At 45.6% G+C, this 24068-nt stretch overlaps 1 protein-coding gene across 2 annotated transcripts in view; it reads left to right on the top strand.

Annotated features, from left to right (window-relative positions):
• LRRK1 (leucine rich repeat kinase 1) overlaps positions 1-24068 on the top strand; it is a 107983-nt gene that overhangs the window by 41332 nt on the left and 42583 nt on the right. For both annotated transcript variants that reach the window (XM_033100113.1, XM_033100114.1), the window contains 4 exons: positions 2375-2546; positions 6042-6221; positions 6602-6750; positions 23487-23713. In XM_033100113.1, the coding sequence (XP_032956004.1) occupies positions 2375-2546; positions 6042-6221; positions 6602-6750; positions 23487-23713 (728 nt within the window). The remainder of the gene's footprint in view (positions 1-2374; positions 2547-6041; positions 6222-6601; positions 6751-23486; positions 23714-24068) is intronic.

The raw sequence follows: 24068 nt of genomic DNA on the forward strand, positions 1-24068 counted from the left end.
GATGTGTATATAAGGATGTTCATTCAAGTTGCAGTTACAGTAGCAAAACTCTGCACCTGCCTCCCTGTTAGACAACATATTCAATTCCTATCATTTCAGTTCTTTTAAATTTGTTGAGGTTTGTTTTATGGCCGAGGTTTGGCCTGTCTTCATATGTGTTCTGTGGGCGCTTGAATGCATTTTGCTATTGTTGGGTGGAGCGTTCGATCCTATCGGTTTATGGTGATGTGTATCTGTATCCTTGCTGATTTTCTGCCTATTTGTTCTATCAGTTGTGGAGAGAGAGTGTTGAAGTCTCCAAATAATGGCAGATTGAGTTCTTCTTTCAGTTAAATCGTTTTCCCCCCACATAGTTTGCAGCTCTGTCATTGGGTACACACACATTAAAAAGCAAAGAATCCACTTAGAAAAATGTATGAAATGGATCAAGAAACATTTAGCTGAAGACTATATACAGATGGCAAATAAGCCCATGAAAAAAAAATGTTCAACGTCATTCGTTATTAGGAAATTTTAAATTAAGGTCACGGGGAAGTGTCACTGCACATCTATTAGGACAGCTGAAATAAAAAATAGTGACAATACCAAATTCTGATGAGGATGAAGGGAAACTGTCTCATACGTAAGGTGAGAATATAGAATGACCCAGGCATTCGGGAAATAATTGGGCAGTTTCTTAAATAACTAAGAATACACTTACATTATGACCCAGCAATTACACTCCAGAACGTTTATCCTAGAAAAATGCAAACTTCTGTGCACACAAAAATCTGTGCATGACTGTTCATTGCAGCTTTATTTGTAATAGCCGCAAACTGGATTCAATGGAAAACTCTGAGCAGGTGACTGATTAAACAAAGCATGGGACACTGCTAAGCAACATAAAGGGACTCTATTGAAATACTCAATGACTCAGAGGGATCTCGGATGTTAGGCCGCTTGGGGGGGAGGGAGCAATTTCAAAAGGTCACCTTCTGTATGATTCCATTTGTATAACATTCTCAAAATGAGAAAATTAAGGAAAATTAATGGTTGCTGACGGTTAGAAGGAGAGAAGGGTGGTTTGCAGTTATACAGAGGTAGCTCAAGGGGGAGTTTTACTATGATGAGAAAGTTCTCTATCTTGATGGTGGTGGTGGCGACACAAATCTACACATTTGACAAAATGACGTATTTTATACACACGTGTATTACACTCACATCACATTACTGGCCTTGATCTTGAATGACAATTAGGTAAGATGTTACCATTGGGGGAAACTGAGTGAAGGAAACACAGGTCCTAGCGGTACTGTCTTTACAAGTCTCTGTGAACCTCTCGTCCTTTCAAAGCAAATATTGTTTTTAAATAAGTATCATTTCACATTTATGTTTAAAAAGTGGCAAACACACATCTGTGGTGTTAGGTTCTTGGTAAATGTTGGCATCATTCCAGCCTGGGAGCTGCATCCGCCTCCTGGAACAATGCTGAACCCTAGTTTCAGGAGCACTTCAAGTTGTAGTGCTGCAAGCAAACACTGCCCACGCCCACCCAGCACCCATCTGAGCACCCTTTTTGTGGACCCAGGGAACCCACGAAAAGTCAGGCCACTCCCTAGCTATGTGATCTCGGACAAGTTATCAAACCTCGCGGAACCTACATGTCTTTGCCTGTGAATGAACCAACTGCCTGTCCCATAGAGCCTTCACATACCAGAATGGCTGGAACACATAGCAACTCAGGCGTAGGTCCAAATTCCACCCTACCTTTTCCCTCTGGGCCACCAAGTCAAGGATCCCACTGTGTGTTGCTGGAAGATCTTCGTCCCTGGTTTCAGGTCTGTGGAGTCCCCTCATCTATCATGTTCCATTTATGAATAACTTGCAGGGTGGCCCTTCAGAGACCCGGGCTGCCTTCTCTTTCTGAGGTCCACATGACACATATCCAACAGTCACTGAGACTGTCCCCATCCTCATGAAACTGGTTGAGAGCAGCTCTGTACCAAAGAACTAAAATGCCAGCCACATTTACAACATCACATTTGCTAGTAGTCACTTTCAAAAGCTCCATAGAAAGAGGTGAAATTTTAATAATCTATTTGATTTAACCTGAATCTATTAAAGATCCTTTCAACATGTAATCCCTATGATTATGGATGAGATAGTTTACCTTTTTGGTACTACGTCTTTGAAATCGCGTGTGGTTTTTACACCGCCACCACCTCTCACTTTGCACAGGACACATTTCAGGTCTTGTAGTAGCTGGTGATGCCACCACGGGCGGCGAAGCTGCCGTCTTGCCCGTGAACTTCATAAAGCATTTGGACTCAATTCTCTTGGCAATTCCCAGCAGGGCTTGTCTCACTGGACTCTGTTCCCTTTTTGTCTTGACCAGGGCCAGCTTCTGAGCATCTCAGTGGCCTATGGGGATCTGGAGACCGTCCGCTGTCTTCTCACTGAGAGGCGGATAGAGCTGCCGACAGAGCCCACCGACGACAACCCCGCCGTGGTGGCAGCGCATTTTGGGCATACGGACATTGTGCATGAATTACTCGAGTCTTTGCCAGGTAATTGCCAGAATGTGCGTTCTTCCCTGCCACTCAGGGGACCCTCTTCTTAGGAATCAGACAGGCATTTGAGGGGCTGCACCCCCAAATGTTTATTTCTTCACATTTTTACCAATCAACACCTCCAATGGTAGGTAGTCCCACATCACTCAGAAGGTAAATTCTCTCACACCGTGTTTGATAAAGAATATGGATCCATGTTCCTTTTTAAAAAAATATAAATAGATTTTTATCTTTTAAAGCAGTTTTAGGTTTTCAGAAAAATTGACAGGAAAGTACACAGAGTTCCTGTATACCATCCCCTCCCCACAGTTTCCCTTTCATTTACATTTTGTATGAATGTGGTATATTTGTCACAATTGACGAAACAACATTGATACATTATTACTAACTATAGCCCATAGGTTACTTTAGGGTTGTATATTCTGTGGGTTTTGGCAAATGTGTGATGACATATACCCACCATTACTGTATCATGTGTATTATAGAACCATGTCACTGCCTAAAAGTCCTCGTGCTCCATCTGTTCATCCCTCCCTCCCCCAACCCCTGGCAACCACTGACCTTTTTACTGTCTCCACAGTTCTGCCTTTTCCAGAATGTCAGATGGTTGGAATCATACAGTACGCAGCCTTTTCAGACTGGCTTCTTTCACCTAGCAATATGCATTGAAGGTTCTTCCATGTGTTTTCATGGCTTGAGAGCTCATTTCTTTTTATCAGTCATGACCATTACGTTGTCTGGATGGACCATGTGATGTTGGTTTTTTAGTAACAAGTAGTTTTTTCTCTTGGTAGAGGCAAGCAGTCCTGGTCTTTAATTTCCCATAGTGGCCTTGGATCGATGCTGTACAAGTGCAGGCATCACTACAGCTATAGGCTGAGGCATTACCTTAGCAGTGGACTTTGAGAATTAGGGTTTTGCTTGGGTACAGGCAGGGCTCCGAGGGTGTGACACACAGGGCCCTGCACTTAGAAGGTGTCATACTTGGTTTAACACTCTAATAACCATCTTGAAAATTCTCATAATTTTAAAATATGGGGCCCCACAAATTATGCAACAGTCCTGTTAGTGGGTGTCCAACTGTGTGCTTTGAAGTAGATTTGCACTGAGCTGGTTCCGAGTTGGTGTCTTCCCCATGTCTGGAGGGAGGATGAGGTCATGGACAGAAATCATGGCAGTGTAAGACCCATGCATGCAGATTGGGTCAGTGAGACATAGGAAGGCGCCCCTGAGGGGCCAATGGCTGACTCCCTCTTTTCAGGGATCCCCGGTAGTAGCTCTGTTCTAGTCCCAAAGAGTCTACACCAGCTGCCTCCCTCACCTAATTGCACAGCTTACATTTCTTGAGCATTTGTCAAGTACTGGACACTCGGCACAACTTCAGAGATACAGAAACTTTTTAAAAAGGTGGTCCCAGCCCTTTAGTAGTTCCTGGTCAAGGAGGGGAAATTGAGGCAGGAGGGAGTAACCCTATGCTGAGGATGAAGTATTTACACAGTGGTCTGCGAGCACACATCAGGGAATGTGCTTTTCTGGGTGCAAGATGGGGTCTTCAGAGAGAGCTGACATCTCAGGCGGGCTTTGCAGGGTGAGTAGGAGTTTATTTGGGGGTTGTCCACTTTTGCCCAGCAGGGAACTTGGCTGGACCTGGGCATGGTTTTCAGCTGTTCCCAGGGACATCTGACCTTTAAGTCAGCTCAGGACAGAGTTACTGAGGACTGAAGGAATTTAGAGAGCTGTGCTGCGCCCTGAGGGAAGTGCAGAGGTGGGCAAAACAGTATGTGCTCTCTGGGAAGTTCAAAACTAGAGGGGAAGTCAGCCATTGTCAGGAGTAAGGTAAGACCAAACGACACACAAGAGGCAGCTAGAGAACAAGGGAGGGTTCAAGGAAAGGGGGCATGAGAGGTTTACAGGTGGCAGGTACCTCGCTGCGTAATTATGAACATCATTTGAAGTACATCACTGTATAATTCTTGGTCTCTGTAGCTGAGCAGGGATGGACAGAAGGATGGACTCTCTCTGAGTGTCGTTGGATTCGGGTCTCAGAGAATGCATGTAGGGTTTCAGATGGTTAAGAGAACACGCTTTGGTTTTATATAAAGCAGGGCTTAAGTCTTGACTTAGCCATTTGCCCACTACGGGACCTTTAGCAAGTTGCCAAATCTCTCTAAGCTTTGTTTTTTCATATTAAGGTAAGACCAAACACATGGCCATTTCACATGGCTGTGAAAGATAGCACCTGCCTCCTAAAATGGACACACTTCCATCCTCAATAGAAGTTAGCAGCACGACGCCTGGATTTCTTTCCTAAATATCCCTGTAGTAAATAACTTAAGGGTCGCTTGTTTTCTGATCTTGTATCTCTTCCTTTTTATTGTTCATTTTGGTTATCAGTGGAGGGCAAAGAAAGGACACTGATTTAGCACCTGCACTCTCAGCCAGGTGCCTTGTGTGCTGGATTTTACTTCCTGCCATGCCCACCTCACCCCTGTTCTTGATCAGTTTCCTATTGTGGAGGGAAGGGCCACTCTCCGCGCTTGGGAGCACATGATCCCGAAGGACTGTCCATCTCTGGAAACGAGACTATGTCATGATGCATGGGAAGTGTCAGTGCAGAGGATGAGATCATTCTCCCATGGCCACTAGATCCAAAAGACGTTGCACGACGTTGAACTTTAAGATACTGGAACACTTCAGCCCATGCTGACTGGTCATTCAATGCACAAAGTGTTATTTCATCCTGCAATTAAGTAGGCAGTTCTTTCAAAGTTTTAGTTTGTAGCATGAGATCTATGTCTTTCATCAAAGCTTTTTGATATCCTTATGGAAATAATACAATGAATATTACAGATAATTTGACAACGCAAAAAAAAGTGTTAGTACTCTTAAGAACATAATGACATAAAATGACTTATGTCAGGCACTTGACATACGTTGTGTCATGTAAACCTCACATTCAACTTGGAGAATGCATGTTATTATTCCCATTTGACTGATGGGTAAACTGAGTCAGAGAGCTGTTAAGAAATGTATCCAAGATTACACATTTTTTACACATATTTTAACCGGAAACTGCCTGTCACCCCTGTTTGCCTGCTGCTCTGGGATGAGGTTGGGGCTCGGTGCGTGGAAGGGGTGAAAGGAGCGTTCAGAATCCCATAACCCAGCGGTAATACTGCAACGCGGGAGTAGGTCCTTCCAGTCTTAGCTCCACACATGCATTTTTTTATTCCGTTACGATCACACTATATGCCATTTTGAGGGTTGCTTTTCCTCACTGGCGTTGTTTGATGCGCAGATGGATTTAAAACGACGCGGGAGAATGTCATATGCAATACAAAGGGACTATTCCAGAAAACACCATCAACTCGACAGCGGCCACTTTCAGCTGGAAACAGGATAGCTGCATTTTATCGGGGGTCAAAGGGGAGAACAGAGCGGGACCCACGGCCCTCAGTGACACTGTCCTTTGGTCCCGGTGTCTCCTGCCAGGTCACTGCTGCCCCCAGCGGCTCCTGAACTGGATGCTGGCCCTGGCCTGCCAGCGAGGGCACCTGGGGGTGGTGAAGCTACTCGTCCTGACACACGGGGCTGACCCCGAGAGCTACGCGGTCAGGAAGAACGAGTTCCCTGTCATCGTGCGCTTGCCGCTGTATGCAGCGATCAAGTCAGGTAGGTCCCCCATCAACCCAGTCCCTGGGCAGTTTTGAGAGGCACGTTCACCCTCACCTCTGGGTCTCCCGTTTTTTGGGTTCTTTTTTAAAACGCCTGCACCTTCCCTTGTTCCCCTCTTCTCACCCTGCAAGGGGATTTCAGGGACAGGGACCAAATGTGGCACAAGGGGCCATTGTCGGAGGTGGTCCAAAGGGCAACGTCCCACACAGATTCTCTCGCGAACAGGAACTTGACATAGCAAGGGAAGTAACAGAGATGCTCAAGCAGCACGAGTATCCTTTGTGTTTCCATTTCATATATGAGCACCTGCTATTTTGTTCAGCTGGGACCCACACTACATCGGACGGGCCCTCAGCTTTCTCTGTCCTGTCCTCTAGGGAATGAAGACATTGCCATCTTCCTGCTTCGGCATGGAGCCTTCTTCTGCTCCTACATCTTACTGGACAGCCCTGACCCCAGCAAACACCTCCTCCGAAAGTACTTCATCGAAACCAGTGCCTTGGCCAGCAGTTGTTCAGGAAAAGTGGTGAGTAGTTACTGCCTGGGGGTGAATAGATATGGAAAAGAGGGGATGTACACACAGTAGAATAGTTTTCAGCCCTGACAGAGGACGTCTCCCTGCCATTTGAAGCAACGTGGATGGATTCTGGGGGCACCATGTGGAGAGAAATAAGTCAGACAAAGACAAATACTGTATGATCTCACTTCTATGTGGAATCTAAACAGAGAAACAGAGAGTAGAGTGGTGGCTGCCCGGGGCTGGGATTGGGGTAAATGGGGAGACGCTGGTCAGAAAGTACAAACTTCAGTTAAAAGACGAATGAATTCCAGAGATCTAATGTATAGCCTTGTTACCATAGTTAATAACACTGTATTGTATACTGGACCGTTTCCAAGAGAGTAGACGAATCTTAGATGTTCTCATCACCAAAAAGAAATGGCAATTAAGTGACGTGATGCAGGTGTAGGTAGCTGGTCATCTTGCAACTCACAAGTGCATCGAACCAACACCTCCGACACTTTAAATTTACACAGTGTGACGTGTCGTTTATATCTCAGTAGAAATTTTAAAAAACATATACATGATGAATTTTAGTTTTCCACTCTCCAGTACCACAGAAATGGTATTGCCTTATTTACATGATCTTCAGCACAGCTTTTTACATCGAGCATCCCATTACGGACTCCCACTAGATTAGTCAATGTGGCTACGACTCGTTCTTTGAAATACGTGCCTTAAATCTGTAGAGCGAGTAGTTGACTCAGCCCTTCTCCTATTGGTTGGACATTTGCATTATTTCTGGGTTTTGCTCCCGTGTAATAGAGCCTGGTTTTCTAGGATATTTGCTTATGTGGGTCAAAGTCCCAAAATTGGACTGCACTGGAGTCACTTCCCCCAAAAGCTGTGGCGATTCACATCTGCGCCAGCAGCATGTGGGAATTTTTGTCCCCTCATCTTGGCCAGCACTAGATATCTAGGAGCCTTTAAATTTTTATCAGTCTGATGGGTAAAAATGGTATCACTTTGTTTTAGTGTCCACATTTTTATTATTAACAATATTAAGCATCTCTTCCAATTTCCATGAGCCATTTGCATTTCCCCCTTAGCATGCTTTGTCTGTTGCTGTTTGTTATCTTCCTAAAGTGTTGCTTGTCTTTTCCTTCTCACTTTGGAGAGCCTTTTTGTATATTAGAGATTTTAAGCCTTTGTTTATCATACATGTTACCAACATTTTCCCCAACCCATTATTTTTCTGTTGTCTGCTATCTTTTGCAGTAACAAAGCTATAAGAATGTATTATCAATCAACGTCTATCTTTTCCTTTATGGCATCTGCATTATATAAGAAGGTCATTTCCACCTCAATTTTATATAAATATTCTCGTAGAGTGTTGTGTAATATTTTTATTTTATTTTTGACATTTTAAGCTATAATTTGGGGGGTATTTATTTGTGTACGTGGTATGAAGGAGAGAGTCTAGCTTTCATCTCTTCTAGATGGATGGGCAGTTTATTCCAGCACAAGTTTTAAAATAAAGCTTCCTTTTCCCTCTGAATTGAAATGTCACCATTGTCATTTTCCCCAATATAGACCTGTATATACTGTAGGATTCTCCGTTCTGGTCCCCTGGCCTATTAAATCTGTTTCTGGGCAAATGCCATACTCTTTGGATTACCGGCATTTCATTTAAGCCTTACAACCTGTTAATGCAAGTTTTCTACTTGCTATTTGTGTTTTTCAAAAATATCTTGACTGCTATTAGATGTTGGCTCTTCTCTTTCCCAGGTGACATTCCCCATGGCGGCTCTAGAGGTATTCATTCATGTTCTTTAATGATATTGTATCATTTTCTCCATAAAGGTCCTGGACCTGTTTTGTTTATTTGTGTCTTATTTATTGTTTTTGCCATTATTTGAATGGCATATACATAATTCTTTTCCATTTTCATTTCCATCCTGATGTTACTGGTCTGGAGAAAAGCTCTTTTGTTTATTTATGTTTTATCCAGTCCCCTTACCAACTTCTCTTATTAATTCTAACAGTTTTTAGAAAAAAGTTCCTTGAGACTTTTAGTTATAGGACCAAGTCATCTGCAAATTCAAAACAGATTTGTCTCTTCTTTTCTAAAATTTATGTAACTTTTTTTTAATGTCATGTCTCATTTTGTATGACTAGAAATTTCAAAAATTGAATAATCATGATGATAGCAGATGTATCGCTTTTAGTCCTGATTTTAGAGGTCTTGGCTTCAGCAACTTACAGGCATTTGCTGTAGATTTTTGGTAAATAGACCCATGAATGCTTCCTTTCATTATATCAAAAATTGCTTTCTCCTGTTGATGTTTCTATCCTTAAATTGGGTGTGTCTGCTCTTCACATGGCCACACTGCCCTCTTTTTTTTTTTGCATCAACCTTGTACAAGTTTTCCCAGACCTTTATTTTCAGTTGTTTATTTATTTAGTTTTCGTCTCTGTCTTAGGTGTATTTCTTGTAAACAGGATTCAGTTTTTACTCCCATCCAAGAGTGTGTGTTTAACAAACCCACTCAACTCGCATTTGTGTGGGCTCTGTCATGGGGGTTTATTCTTTCCATCTTTTTGTGTTATATTTATTTGCCAGTTCCTCTTTCCCGTTCCCTTGTTTTTGCTGGGGTTTTTGTTGTTGTTGTTGTTTCTAAAGAATATGGGTATTCTATTTTCTGTAACTTTTTACCTCTCTGAGCCTTGGTTGTTTTTCTCAGTGATAAAGCAGGGCTATGTACCCACCATAGAGAGCAGCTGTGTGCTTAGCACAGAGCCTGGCACATAGTAAGTACTCAAGAAATATTAGTTAAATATTAGCCTCACATTGCAAAAGAAACGGTGATCACCAAACCCTTATATTTACATGGTCATTGGTGTTTTCTCAGTGCTGTCATGTCACATTGGATCCTCACAACCTCAGTAAGAACTGCAGGGAATGTAATCTGTTTTACAGATGAAAATATTGAGTTTAGAGACAGTCTGTTACTTGTCCTAGGGCAGGAAATACTAAACAGTGAGGCTCAGACCAGAACCTGAGTCTCCTGAACTCAGGGCTTTTCCCATTTCATGATTCCTGAACAGCACTTCCCTTCTCTGCCACATGGGTCAGTGGTTCTCACACTTTTCTGTAACTTGGAATCCCTGGGAGCTTTGAAAACTCCCAATGCTCAGACCACACCCTACACTAAATCCTTACCTGGGGGGCAGACCCCCACACCACTAGTTTTAGAAATTCCCAGGTGATTCCACTGTGGACCCAAGATTGTGAACCGGTGGTTTTGATTTTCTTGGCTTAAGGTTAAAGCAGAAGCAGTCGATATCTATGTCTATGACCTTTTCTACGGGGTAACTGGTGCTCTGTTTGCCAGATAGGTGTAGAATATGGAAGTGATTCCCACATTCTGTGAATGAGAAGACAAAGAAAGCACAATGCTGCTTTTCTTCCCCTTGGCCCTTTCTTTTCTGAGAAAATGAAATTACAGTGCAGCCTGAGTCATAAGGACTCCTTGGGCTTCCCCAAAGCAGCACTTTTTTTTTTTTTTTTTAATATTCAAGTGAATTTCAAAGGCAGGTATCTTGCTAGCGGTGTTTCTGGCTGCCCTCAGTCTCCAACCTGTGACAGCACATTCCTTCTGTGCTGCTGGCAGAAGAGAGAGGCTTAGTCCAGAGGATCCAGTGATGACTCAGGAACCAGAGGTAAGCCCTCCTACCTTTCCAGGTGTCCACTAGGATTAAACTGGCATTTCTGGCTTAGAATAGTAGACGAGGCAGGTTCCCATGGTGTGGGGACAGAGTCCCAGAGAGCAGTTGCCAGGCTCTCGGCCTCATGTGGAAAGGTGCTGGCTCGGGTAGTAGATGGCCATCAGCTGTGACTGGTTGGCCACAGCTGTAACCAGTTAGCCAACTGGCCACTGATATAGCTGCTGTTGCTGGGTGGGTTGGTTGGTTAGTTGGGTGGTAGGTAGGTAGGCAGGCTGGTAGGCAGGCAGGCAGGCAGGCAGGCAGAGAATCGGACGGCAGGCTGTGGATTGTGTGGATCCTACTTTGTGTGTCTCACCCAGCCACCAGAGAGACTGGGGTACAGGAAGACCCCTTGTTGGGGTACTGGTGGATGTTTGCTTCCTGCGTCTCCAACCCAGCCGCCAGCGAGAATACAGTGGTATGACTCCCCTATCCATGGCTCCGTGGGTGTTCCTTTTTGGCCCCACCATGTCCTGCGTTCTTATGTGGGGAGCGGGAGCGGAGACCCCACGTGACACCCCACGTGACACATGGTCTAAAAACTCCCTCGATGTTGCTGGCACTCGTGGCAGAGACTTTGCAGAAGTCAGCATCTTGTTTTTCTGTGTAGTTGTGATCTGCCTCCCCGACCAGTGAGCCGGTACTTTTTTTTTTTTTAATGTAATTGCTGCCTCCGTGGAAGCCATGGCTGGTGGAGGTTCCTAGCCCTGCCGCACGCCTCTGTGCCAGGCGCCACCTGATTCTCAGGCTGCTGGACCCTAAGGGACTGTGGTGAAGCCCACGTGGATTTGCACGGGCAGCGGCCGGCGGCTTCAGTTTTGTTGGGGTTCGCTAAGGAAGATCCCAGAGCCCACACCATGTGACCTGGACACACTTTTTAAAAGAGCCAAAGCGAAGCCATGTGGGACCTGGCCAAAGCCGTTCCCTGGCTCTGGCTCATTGGTGCCCGTCTGGAAAGCTGCCAAACTCTTGCCTGAATGTTTAACGAGACAGCCTGTGTTTATGGTGAATGTCCTGTCCATGTTTGCTTTGTTGCCATGAGAAATAACAAGACTGTGAGGTTGGCACACCCAGAAAGGAGGAGGAAAACTCAGCCATGCCAGGAAAGGCCTAGCAGGTCCTGGAGTAACCGAATTCGTCCCCATTCAGCAGGTAGAGGGCCAGGCCGGGGGACATGCTGGGCCTGCTTTGAGAGCTGCAAGTAGACAAGAGTGGACATTCATTTTGAAACAACCCAATGGGAATATTATTACTTTCTTTTGGAAAATCTCCGATGATTTTAAATCTGGCAGCTAACCTAGCAGGGAACATTTGAGTATTGGTGGTGGTGGTGTCACTTTTGGGGTCAGCTCTGCCTTACGTACCTTAAAAATTCAGGACTTGTGTCTGGGCCCCTGCAGAAACATCCCGGCCGTGCAGTTTCAGAGCTGAAGCAGCCCTCTCCCTCTGCATGATCTGGGAGAGTGGGGGGTCCAAGGTTTGTATTTGAGGGGTGGAGGCAGCAAACACGGCCTCTCGCCGCGCGGGGGCCCATGGGAGTGGCTGATGGAGTTGGCTAAGTGAGGGCCTGAGCAGGTAGCCTTTCCTGGGGGGCGGCGCTGGGCCTCGGTTAGGCCTAACGTTTGGTGCAAAGGGTTTCATTCAAGAGTTATGTGTGTTGCAGAGTATTTCCACACACACTGCCACCTCCTTGGTCCCTAGTCCTCCCCACAGCTGGTGGCACTCTCGTGTAGCAGTGGTGGGGACAGGCATCCCCAGAATTCAGTCCCTGGGGCAGCAGAGCCTGGCAGATAAAGAGGCAGCACTGAGGGCCGCTCTGCCTGTGGCCCAGCCTTTTCACCACCGACGTGTGTCAGGGGAAGAGAGAGCCCTTCCTCTACCCTTTAGAAGTCATGAAACCAAACTCAGGACCGTTCTGGGCCTCTTTCCAGCAACTCCACTTTTCTTATACCTTGGTGAGGAATTTAGCCCATGGTTCCACACACGTCTGTTTTCTCTAGTTTCTAAGTCCTGATTCTCTCCCCGCCCTCGTGCCCTGTTCACGTGCTTTTTCTGTGGAATAGAATCACCACGGCGACTCTCCCCTCATGGTTAGTGCTTCCTAAAACTTGGAAGTGGATAGCAACGGTCACGTGGTAGAATAAGTGAGCGAGTACACTGTACAGACATTCAAGTTTGTGGTGACTGCCCTACTAGATCTTAAAACATATCACCAGGCAGCAGTTATACAAACCACTGGTTTCCAGTTAAAAATGGAGAAAACGATTAACAAAAGAGAGATGTGGAAATAGTCAACTCTTATTTCAACTTACGCCACAAACTGAAAAACACAATAAGAAAAGAAGCAGCAAAAGAAGAACAAGAAGCATTATTTATCAAATGTCATTGGAACTATGGGATCTCGGCATAGCGAATTATATTCATGATGATGGAAATAAATTCTAGACAGTTACAAGTTGGGCATTGAAAAGTCATTAGAATATATTTTTTAAAGCACAGTTATTCCAATGATAAATGGGAGCTGATTGCTTTTCAAAATTTTAAAGGTACATAAACCTATATAATCAGAAATAAGATGGATATATTTATATATTAAAACAATATTATTTATAGTAAAATATAATTTAAAAGAAATATAATAAAGTCAACAGAAAATATTTGAAAAAAAAGAGCTAACAAAAACTTAAATCCAAAATAGATCACTGATACAATTATACCGGGGGTGCCAAAAAAAATGTATACACATGACTTGTATTCATCTTTTGTTATTGGTATATATTGAATATTACAATTTTAATACAGTTTTTTTCGTTTCTTAAAATGTGTGTGGCACCCTCTGTATATCAGTCGATAATTGAATTGAATGTTTGTAAATCACCTACTAGATGAGTGAGACTCAGCCAGAACCACAAGCCTTGCCATCACATTACTGACACATTCCATTGGGTAAGAAGTTAAGAAAAATGAACAGTTAATTTTCATATAAGAAAACACAGACGGTAAATCATGGCATGGAAATGTATACAACCCCACTGGCAATTACAGAAATTCAAATGAAAACAACTTGAAAGTGCTGTCACTTACCTATTAAACTAGCAAAAACAAATATAAATGTAAGACCCTTGGCAGGGTCTTAGAGAAACGGGCAAACCAGTGCCTTGCTTCTGACACTATAAAGTGGTTCCATCTGTGTGAAAAGTAATTGGCATCATGTGACAAAAGCTATAAAATTCTTTTCTCCCAGTGAACTGTTCCGAATTTGGTATTTCCTTTCTGAAAGATACCTCTAGGACGTGATTCAAAAGAACAAAAAGCAATAGCCACAAACATGGTCGAAACACTGCTATTTATAATAAACAGGAAGTAGGGGGAAGAAACCAGAATGTCCAGCATCAGGGGAGCCCATACTGTCCGTGCTATACGTGCAGGGTGGACCCCACATGGCCGAGAAAGCATGCCTGCCTCCCCGGCACTCCACACACGGTTGCCTTTTGACCTCAGGACACCGTCCAATCTCAGCCCAACACGACATCCTCAGGAAGGCCTTCCCTAACCCACAGGCCTGCTCAGATACCCCCTGTATCTCTCAGAGCTTCCTATCCCTTTTATTCATAGCACTTAACAAACTTTGGGGTCCTCTGTACATTCTTGTTTAATGTCAATTTTCCCATTTGACTGGAAGCTTCTCAAAAGCAGGGAACTTGGCCAATTTTGTTCACTTTCTGTTTGCCCCTCAGTGTAGGGCCCGGAACAGGATGGATGGATGGATGGATGGATGGACGGATGGATGGACGGATGGATGAATGGTTGCATGGGTGGATGGATGAACAGGTGGATGGATGGTTGAAATTTTATACATGAGTAACCTCCCTTCCATTTACACATAGGATGTCATAGCTAACAAAGTACTTTGCCAAACATTCTACTTTAATCCTCTGCACAAGCCTGTGAGGTAGAAATCTTTGTCTTTATTTAAAAATTGAGGACACTGAGCATTCTCTGAATAGTATGTTAAGTAGCTTAGTTAACTGCAGAGACAGTATTTTTATTTCTTGCTTTTCTCTCTCTCTCTCTAATAGCTATTACTGGCAAAATTCTTAAGTTGGAACCTAGTGAAGGAGATTTCTTGTAAGCTTCCTATTTTTAAGAGAAATGACTGAAATTCTACAGGAAAAAAGCACAGTGTTGTTTATTTTTTTTAAATCCTATTTACCTTTTTAATAATTTTAGTGAAGAAAAAGTGATAAATTAAACACCTTTTGGCATTCAGACAATTAAAAAGGGCCACTTTTCTTTAAGAGTCTGCTAACAGCTTTTCCTGAGTTACCATCATGCTTTTTTCTTGGTGTAGGTCCTACCTGAAGGCAGAACTTAAATTGTTGGGTTCAGTTATTGATTTCTATTAAAGATTTGGTTATAGTTTTTCATCCATGCGTGTACATGTCATTGGCCTAGAATTTAAATGGCCCTTGCAAAGTAACTGGTTTTGATTCATAAGATGAAGTGCAGCCTCTGTTAGGGAATGATTTATGTAACAGAAGGACTATTTGTTCTTTGAAAGATTTGATTGGCAAAAAAATATATTGAATTAGGATCCTTTGGGAATGATTCCTTGGTTATTTTCCTTTTCTGCCTCATATACATTCTTTTGTTTTTTTCTCTTATTGTGTCACTGAGAATTTTTTTGTTTTTGTAAGTAAATCTTCTCAACATTTTCCATTGGTTTGTCAGCTGTGGCTAACTTAAACCTTGTTTTTTTCATTGGTTTTTAGATTGTCATGTATCCTACCAGCTTATTAGGATACATTTTCTTTTATTTTTAATTTAGTCAATTGAATATCAACTTTATTCATTTTTCAAAAACCCTTGGATAGGTTTGATTGATCAACTTCCTTGTTTTTACTTCATTTTGGATTTTCTAGTCTTAGCCTAATTGTTTTCGTTCCCTTGCTTTCTTTGAGTCTTCCATGCTCTAGTTTTTTATGTTTTACTTTTTCTGTTTTGTAACTGTGATCAGAGTTGTGTGTTCTTTTCCATTACTTGTGATGCTTTTGTTTTTCTCCAATATATATTCTGCTGTCTGAAGTGATTTTTCTCTCCTACCCCAAAATTATTTGAAGGGGGCATTTTTCATATCCAAATAATTGGCCACCTTTTAATTCTAATTTCATTATTAGTTACTACCTTTACTTCGCCTTTGTCTGGGGATAAGATATGTAGGAGGCTTGCTTTTTTTCCCCCTCCCTTTTTTCCTCTTACTTTTTCATATTTAGTTTTCCTTCATACTCAGAATTTAATCAGTTTATGTACAAGTTCATAGTTACATGAAAACAGACTTCATTCTCTGGCCCCCTAACATTTGGTGATTTCCCAATTTTATCGTCGTAGGTAGCTTTATAATTTCCCTCTTCATTTTTTTGCATATTTGATCTATCATATTCTGCTAATATCTTTCCTGAATTTTCATTAGTTTTTCTTTTACATATTTTGTCCTGGGTTGGAACATAAAGATTTAGCATGGTTGTATTTTAGGTTGGAGTTGTTTAAATGTCTTTATCACTCACGAGATGATAGTTCTCCTAACCCCTTTGAACTTGTGTCAGCCTTTCCATGGCCACGTGAACATGGTGGTATAATACCTGGTTCTGTTCCCTTTGAACAGGTTATTATTCTGAGGCTCTGAGGCTCTTTATGTACAAATTGTGCCCATCCTTTATGTACAAATTGTGCCCATCCTTACAGGGTTACTAAGTGGACATGACAGTGCTGTGCGTGCATTGCAAAGCGTCGCCAACAAGTTGTTATCATGCGATCCCAGCTCAATTTCCAGAAGGGGTGACCGATTTCCTCTACAGAGTGTGATTTTGAGCGTGTCCTTGGAGGCAACACATCGTTCCATACTGACCGTTTAAAATGCCATCATCGGTTTGTCTTGCAGGTTATTTCTGTACTTATGTTTCTCATTGATCTTATTTCCATTTCCTTTTTTTATTTGTTTGTTTTCAATTAGGTTGGCATGCGTGTTCCGTTTGCATGTGTCTGCCTCTGTGTCTAAATGTCCCCTTTTCATAAGGACACCAGTCGTATGGGATGAGGGCCCCCCAGTGACGTCATGTTAACTTGATTCCCTGTGTAAAGACCCTATTTCCAACTCAGCTTACATTCCCAGGTACTGGGGGTTAGGACTTCAGCATCTGTTTTGAGGGGAACGGGTCACAATTCAGCCCATAACACTACTCTTGTGGCTGTCACTCCATTGCCCTTGGGCTCCAACCACCATGGTTACCTCACGTGCACGGGCAGACAGCCAGTCAAGGTCCAATCTCCTTCTCATCTTTCCATCTGAAATTCTCTTTCTCTCCTTGAGAGCCTGTCCCTGCCACAGTGCAGGGACTCAAGCGGTAGGTGTTGGAGGTCACAGGAGGGTTTCTCCCAGGGACCAGGATGGCAGGCACAGTTGGTTCTCCTTTGTGGCAGTCCTCATGTGCACACAGAGGCTGGGAAACAGCTGCTGTGTCCAGCTAATTCTCTGTCCAGCAGAGTCCTGTCATCCAGGGCCTCCTCTGATGGTCTCGGTTCCCGGAGAACCCTTGCAGCCTTGGAATTTATCCACAACTTGTCGGCTTCGGTCCATAGACACACACCCCCACCCCCGCTCCTGCAGCCATTGTTTCTTCCTGTCTGCAATCATTGATGTCACTCAGGTGAGCACACATCTGCCGTTTCTGCTCAGAGCATCTTCACGTTCAGGCTTTCATTTGTCTTGTTCTTCTGACTTGTAAGTGAGTTCTGTTTTCTGCGGGCCAAAGATTCATGAATACATTTTAGAACATTCTATATACTCTCCCCACCCGGATTTGCACATGTGTGTCTTCCTTTAATAGACTCCATCTGTTGACTGCCTTTATGTGTCCTGCCCTCTGTCATAGAGCTCTGGTCTGTTCCCTCAAGGGGTTCACAGTCTCCAGGGGGACAATCCTTAGACAATTAACCGTAGGTCACAGGCCATGCACTGGCTGGTTGAAAGGAGCAATGAGTTGGGAACACAGGGAGAAGAGGTGCGAATTCTGCTGTGTGGGCTCAGCAGAGACCTGGTAAGGAGGTGACGTTGGAACTCGGCTCTGGTGAGGCTGCTCTCCCCCGACACGCTCACAGAGGCATGCCGCCACCATTTGAGCAGAGAATTCTCCAAGTCGGCTCAGGGCCCAGTCACCAGTCCACAGCCCTCCGGGTTAAAGCCTGGTTAAAAGCCCTGTAGACTCCAGCCCTGCACTGAACAATTATTTTTCTTTAACCAGAAAGGGTTGCACTGACATAAAAGCATAAGCGATCTCATTGTGGCCCAGTGACTCACGCACCGTGATATTTTGTGTCCGGTGGCTTCAAGAAGCTGTGAAAAGGCAGGCAATGGCGCTCCTGAACCACAGCCTCCATCCAGTCTTTCTTGAACTGGGCCTCGTCACTCACTGCCCGTGCCTCGGAAAACAAATGTCGCCAGTCATCACACTGTGCCTTCTCAGAGAGCAGCACTTCCTTATATTTGGCCCGCAATGTAAAGGACTTGCCCTCGAGGACAAACGAGCACGTCTTGGTGTGTTTGCTCCAGACCACGCACTGCTGAATTGGTGGGGTCCCCGTGGCCAGCTGTCTTTGATTTTACAGTTCAGCGTGCATGGATTTAATTATCCAATTGCTGGCTTCTGTCCCTCAGAACCTTGTTTTGTTGTGATCCTGCCCGGACTGCACACAAATAAGTAACGAGGGCTTCAGGGCTTGCTTGGCTAAGTTTCCATGTCAAGTGTATTGCCATCTTAGGTGCATTCCTTCTCTTTTCTCTCTGCTACTTGGTAAACGCCTGGGCACCCTGTCACGTGTGTACAGCAAAAGGAAAGTAACTTGTGTAAATGAAAGTTTTCAAGCTCACCCAAGACCACATAAAATCTTAAGCGTGTCTTTCAACCTCCATCCAGCCCAGACATCTTCTCACCAGCATGTCTCTGTTCTGAGTGTGTCATCATGTTTGCAACTTCTGCTTTTTACTGCCCTTCCTGGGGCGTAAGATTAACAGACTCCCACTGGTGGGGGTAAGACCTTGAAAGAGCTCAGTTTTCGGAACTGGCCGCATCTGCTTCCTCCTCTTCCTCGTGTCTGGGGAATTCAGTGGCGCACACAGCCACTCACTTCTTATTGATGACTTTCTTCTGATAGGACAGTGCCCCCAAAAGAAGCACGCCGTGGGCTCCCTGCTGGTACCCTTCGTGACTTTGCGGTCAACGTCACACGCTCATGGTCCACAGAGACCAAGAAACCTGTGAGTTAGGGTGACCAGATGCATGTTCAATACATGCACGTGCACATACACGCACAGACCTTCCCCTGGAACCATAAGCTCCCTGAGCATTGGTTCCACCTGCCACGTCCGCATCTTCAATCTGCCCAGTACCTGACACGATGGCTGGTACATAGCGGTCGTCAAGTAAATGTTGCTGGATGTACAAACACAAGTCACATGGACCCTCGTTGCAGGTGGAGAAGGTGGTATTTGCAGCAGGATTAGTAGCATTTGTATGAGAGGGAGAAGGTCTTTTTCCGGGGGAGAGAACATGGAGCAGAGTGCAGAGGCAGGAGGGGTCTTTCCCTTCCGTAATGGTGGCAGGACAGACTGCCAAGACAGAGGCCAGCCTAACCCGCAAGTTTTGGGTCCTTGAGTGGCCTCATGACACCGACCATCAAAAGGAGACCAGCTCTCAGGAATAAACTTTTGCAACAGTGCTCTTAGCTTCAGGCCCACCAACCTTGTATTTCCCCCAGTGTCGTCCCATCACCATAACAACCACATGGCTGGGGGGTGGGGGACATCTGCAGCCCCCAGCACCCCCCACAGCCCTTTGGCACACTAGCCAGTCAATTACTGAGAGCGAGGCCACACCCCTCGGCGCCCTGCCCCCAGCCTCCCTGTGAATTTCAGCGTCGGGTCCACTTTTGGAGCCCTGCAGTTCATTTGTGAACAGGCAGTGTCTGTGCTTTCATTGGCACTTTCCCCCTAAGCCTTGAATCCTCTGCTCTGGGAATGTGCCTGTTCCCCAATACCTGGAGCAAATTATAAGCCCCACAAGCCATCTGCTAACAGAAATGTAGAGAGTGGGCAGAGGTCCTGGAGGCACAACGAGACTTGAAGTTTAAAAGTGGTTGGAGCACACTGTGGAGGTGGGGGGCTGCCAGGGAAGGGGTTCGCATGTTCCGCGGAAGGTAGGCTGGGGGTGGCGGACGGCCAAAGAGTTGTGAGCAGACTTGAGTATTTTTAGGATGGATGGATGGATCGCAGGTCTCGATGGCTTGACTCTCTTCAGTGCGCAAACATTTATTTAGCGCCTGCTGCTTGCGAGGCATCCTGCTGAGCTTTGGGGGCGGTCAGATGAGGCCGTGTACTGGAGGCCACGCAGTCCAGGTACCTAAAAGGCCACACCACCTGCTGGGACAGAGGACATGGCCCTGGGCTGAGTTAGTGCAGCATGAAATCAGCAGGCAGGTTTATATCGGCGTTGAGCCGGACAGAGCCTGAGACATGCGCAGGGCACTCCATGGGCTCAGGTAAGAAGACACAGGGCTGGGGTGTCCCCAGGCAGAGTCTCAGTCCTTGTGCAGTCCTAGGCTGCAGCTCCAGCCTCAGAGGACATGGTGGAGATGCCATTGTCATTGTCAGGGACATTGTCATTGCCAGGACAGCAGCTTCTAAGCTGATCCCCGAGGGATGTCTAGTTCATTTGTACCATGACTGGCTCATCGCACAGTAATCGTCTGATTCTTCTCTGCTGTTTTATTTATTTTTGATGGTCCGACAGACTTTTATTTATAGGACTTTCAGTAAACACCTAAGATTTGTTGTTTAAAATCAAAACTAAAACCAGTTCCTTTTTTAATCTTGCATTTGGCTGCCATTTCAGTTCAGGTCCAATCTATTTCATATTGAATGACCGGAATGGATACACATGGTGAATGGAGAGTGGGACTGCAAACTGGACGTCCTGGCTTTGTGTGCAGGCTGTCTGGTCCTAGGCCTAGGACCTGCCTGTGTCTCTGAGAACCCAGGAAGGGGAAGGCCAAGGGGAGCCTTCTTTGACTTGGCATCGCAAAGCCCAGCATGGTGACATTCCTCTCAGCCCGCTCCTGGATTGGCTGTCATGCTTTTGCACCCAGGTTCCCCTGGGAGGCCACTGGGGACCACAAACCAGAAAAAATCCTGGGTCCAGAAGTGACCTAGACATCATCTGGCCCAAACCGCCTCTTTAACAGATTAAAATCAACAACAACAAGGTGAAGGGTGATACAGCTATGACTTATGGAAAGATGAGGAAGAAGACCGTGTTGCTGGATTTGAATTAAAGGCATCAGAACACACTCATGTTAAATATCGAGTTGCGTTCGGTCAGTGGCCCAGGAAGTAATGAGCACACCTAACTCCCACATCTTGGCTTCTAAATACTGTTTTTTGCTAAAAGGAATCAGGGTTGATTCCAGGGCTGGGGCTGGGAAAGTACCAGAGGTCTCCTGGAACGTCTTGTTTTGCTAGGAAGTAAGGATGTGCTCCAGACTGATCGGGGTACGTCCGTCAGAGGAACACCAGCGCCCCCTGGTGGTACTCTCACTGGTCAAGTTGCATACAGTGTGAGCATCAAAACAGTGGTAATAATGAGTCATAATACCGCGAATCAGCAGGTTCACGGTGATACCTAAAAGGGTGGGGTGAGGGAGCCCCTCTGTACAGAAGAATGCCAGGTAACAAGCGTAAAAGGGATGGTAGTTTTAGAAAAATCACCAGTTTGCAGTGACCAATGTACTAACTGATTCAGGCCAGGGGCAACTATGATACTAAGACCACTGTGTGAAATGACGTAGGGACACAACGCATACACTAGTCTCAGATCAACCCTGATTGGATCATCACAAAGAGTACAATGTACTTTTACAAAGGAGGGATGTGACAGCCAAAGCATCGGACTTGGCATCACCATTAGCGGAATCACCTGGCATTGGGGTCCCCCCCGCCCCACGCCCCAGTGGGGTTCAAAGGGAAGGACTCAGCGCTGCCTGAGATTTTTGCCAAAAAAAATGCTTAGCTTGAATCTAAACTTGAGGAAACAAAATTGAGTCAATTCAGAGGATGGGATATTCCACAAAGCAACCGGAATGACTTCCAAACTTGCAATGCCAAAGTTGAAAAAGGCATAGAAAGGCAGGAGAGGACGCTTACGGATTAAAGAAAAGTAAAGTGACCTGACAACCAAGCATAATGTGTGGCTCTTGGTGGAATCCTGGATACATGCTGAAGTGTTTAGGGGGGGGAGTGCTGCAAAGTCTACAAATTACTTGCCAGTGATTCAGCAGACAATGAAAAACCTGTGTGTTTGTATGAGTGAGGCTAGAAAGGAGAAAAAGTGAATGTGGCAACACATTAACAATGAAAGAATCTGGGTGAAGGGTATATGGATGTTCTTTGCGTCCTTGTTCAACGTTTCTGCAGCTTTGAAATTTTTCAAAATAAATAATTGTGAGGGAAAAACAGTAATGACAATAAAAACAGGCCCACAGGTAACAGAGTGGCTTGTCTTATCAAAAAAAAAAAAAAATCCACCGAGACTAAAACTTCATTCTTTCGACCCAAAATCCAGTACGCCATCATCCGTCCCTCTTCATCCAGGCGAATGGAGAGACAGACAGAGAGACAGAGTCCTTTACCCCTTGGTTCAAAGACCAGAGCTTTGAGAGGATGGAAGAGACAGATCCAGCCTTTCCAATTCTGGCTGCCTAACTAGGGAGATAAAGACAAGACACGCATCGCCACCTAGCGGCCAGATAGGGAATGCGGATTTCCAGTTGCTTTGGAGAAACAGGCCAAAAAGCCGATTTCCTCCCCCCGGAAACCTAATGGAGCCCCAGATTCTTTGATAATCCAGAAGAAAGAGAAGAGCCCTTACTCATGTGCATTCACCTGGTCTCTTTTACGTCCACACACCAGCAAACCGCTGGCCTTTCTGACTCTTTCATGTGAAAATGGACAAAGGCCAACCAGATGAGAAAAGCACAGGCAATTCATTCAGAGCAAGGGAGGCAGCCACTGTCACTTGTGCTTTTGGCAGAGACTCAATGACAGGCAGAGGGGTGGGCAAGCTTTGGAGTGGGAAAAAGGAAGGTTCAGGGGCTGACTGGGGGCGGCTGATGGGAAAGCCTGAGGCGGTTAACCAGAGAGGGCGTCCTGCGCGATTGGTGACCGGAACCTGTTTCTCTGGTTGATGTAACTCAGAAGTGGAGACAAAGACTAGGGAAGCTGTCCGTTACTCACCAAGTCCTGGCCACCTCGGGCCCATTGTTACAAAAGTTATTGTTAGCTTCCTGGATTGTTACTAGAGGTTGCATATGGCTCAGCTGGCGTCCTGGGCTGCTTATCATAGATAAGGGGGTTGGTTTCCTGGGCAAGTGGCTGCAAGGTGGGGGTCAGAGTTCCATTTTTATATATGCTCTGGCCACTGTTTGCATACTCACTCTCCCTCTCTCTCTCTCTGAAAGCAGCCTGTTCAGAAAGCACCCAGACAGCCGCAGGGGGCAGGAGCTCTAATCACAGGGAAGAGACCCTTGAAGGGAGGCCAGAAGAGGCAGGTTTGGCCCTTCTTCTCAGTCTGGGGAGTCTTCTCCAAGCTTGCCAGGCCTCCTCTGGGCAGGGCAGAGGCCATTGGTGCTGCGGTTCTGTGCTCTGCCCTGTAAGAGGCCACACTAAACCCTCGTGCGCCCTCTAGAGGCTGGAGAGTGAGTAACGGGGGCCATGCAGAGATCACCTGCCTGCTGGGAATAGGTACTTACCTGCCGAGTGCTGCCCCGAGACACCTCAGACACCGCGGGACTCCAGCTGGCTCACACTCGAAGAATCACTGCTTTAGCCCCAGCCCACGCCGGCCCTGCGCTCACCACCCACAATGCACTCCGTCTTTCTCCACCCCCAGGCTCTCCGTGTGAAATGGGCCCACCTCAGGTTGCCCTGGGTGGACCTCGACTGGCTCATAGACATCTCCTGCCAGATCACCGAGCTGGACCTTTCCGCCAACTGCCTGTCCTCCCTCCCTTCTGTCATCCCCTGGGGGCTCATCAACCTCCGGAAGCTGAACCTGTCGGATAACCACCTGGGGGAACTGCCGGGTGTGCAGTCATCAGATGAAATCATCTGTTCCAGGTGGGCTGCCCCCCTCCCTGCAGGTCCCCGTGGTGTGAACGGGGCCCTCGACGCCCCCACCAGCCTCGCCTGCACATGCTCCCTGATCGTCACCTGTGGTTTTGAAAACAAATTTTCAGCTAAAATGAGAGAAGGCAGTTCTGCCTCCTTAATACAAGTTCTCTTGGGAACAAGGTCCCCACCTCCCACCCGGCTGAATGCAGAGAGGTCCAGAGGGGTGGTTTGTCTGACTGCCGTTTACACTGCTCACTGGTGGCCTTGGGGACCTGTGTGCCCGCGATGCCCTTTCTTGGTCCTGCACACAGGAATCAGGAATGGTAGAAGTATAAGGCCCAGAGATACCAGCTTTCATTCC

This window comes from Rhinolophus ferrumequinum, chromosome 28, assembly GCF_004115265.2.
Source record: "Rhinolophus ferrumequinum isolate MPI-CBG mRhiFer1 chromosome 28, mRhiFer1_v1.p, whole genome shotgun sequence".
NCBI lineage: Eukaryota > Metazoa > Chordata > Mammalia > Chiroptera > Rhinolophidae > Rhinolophus > Rhinolophus ferrumequinum.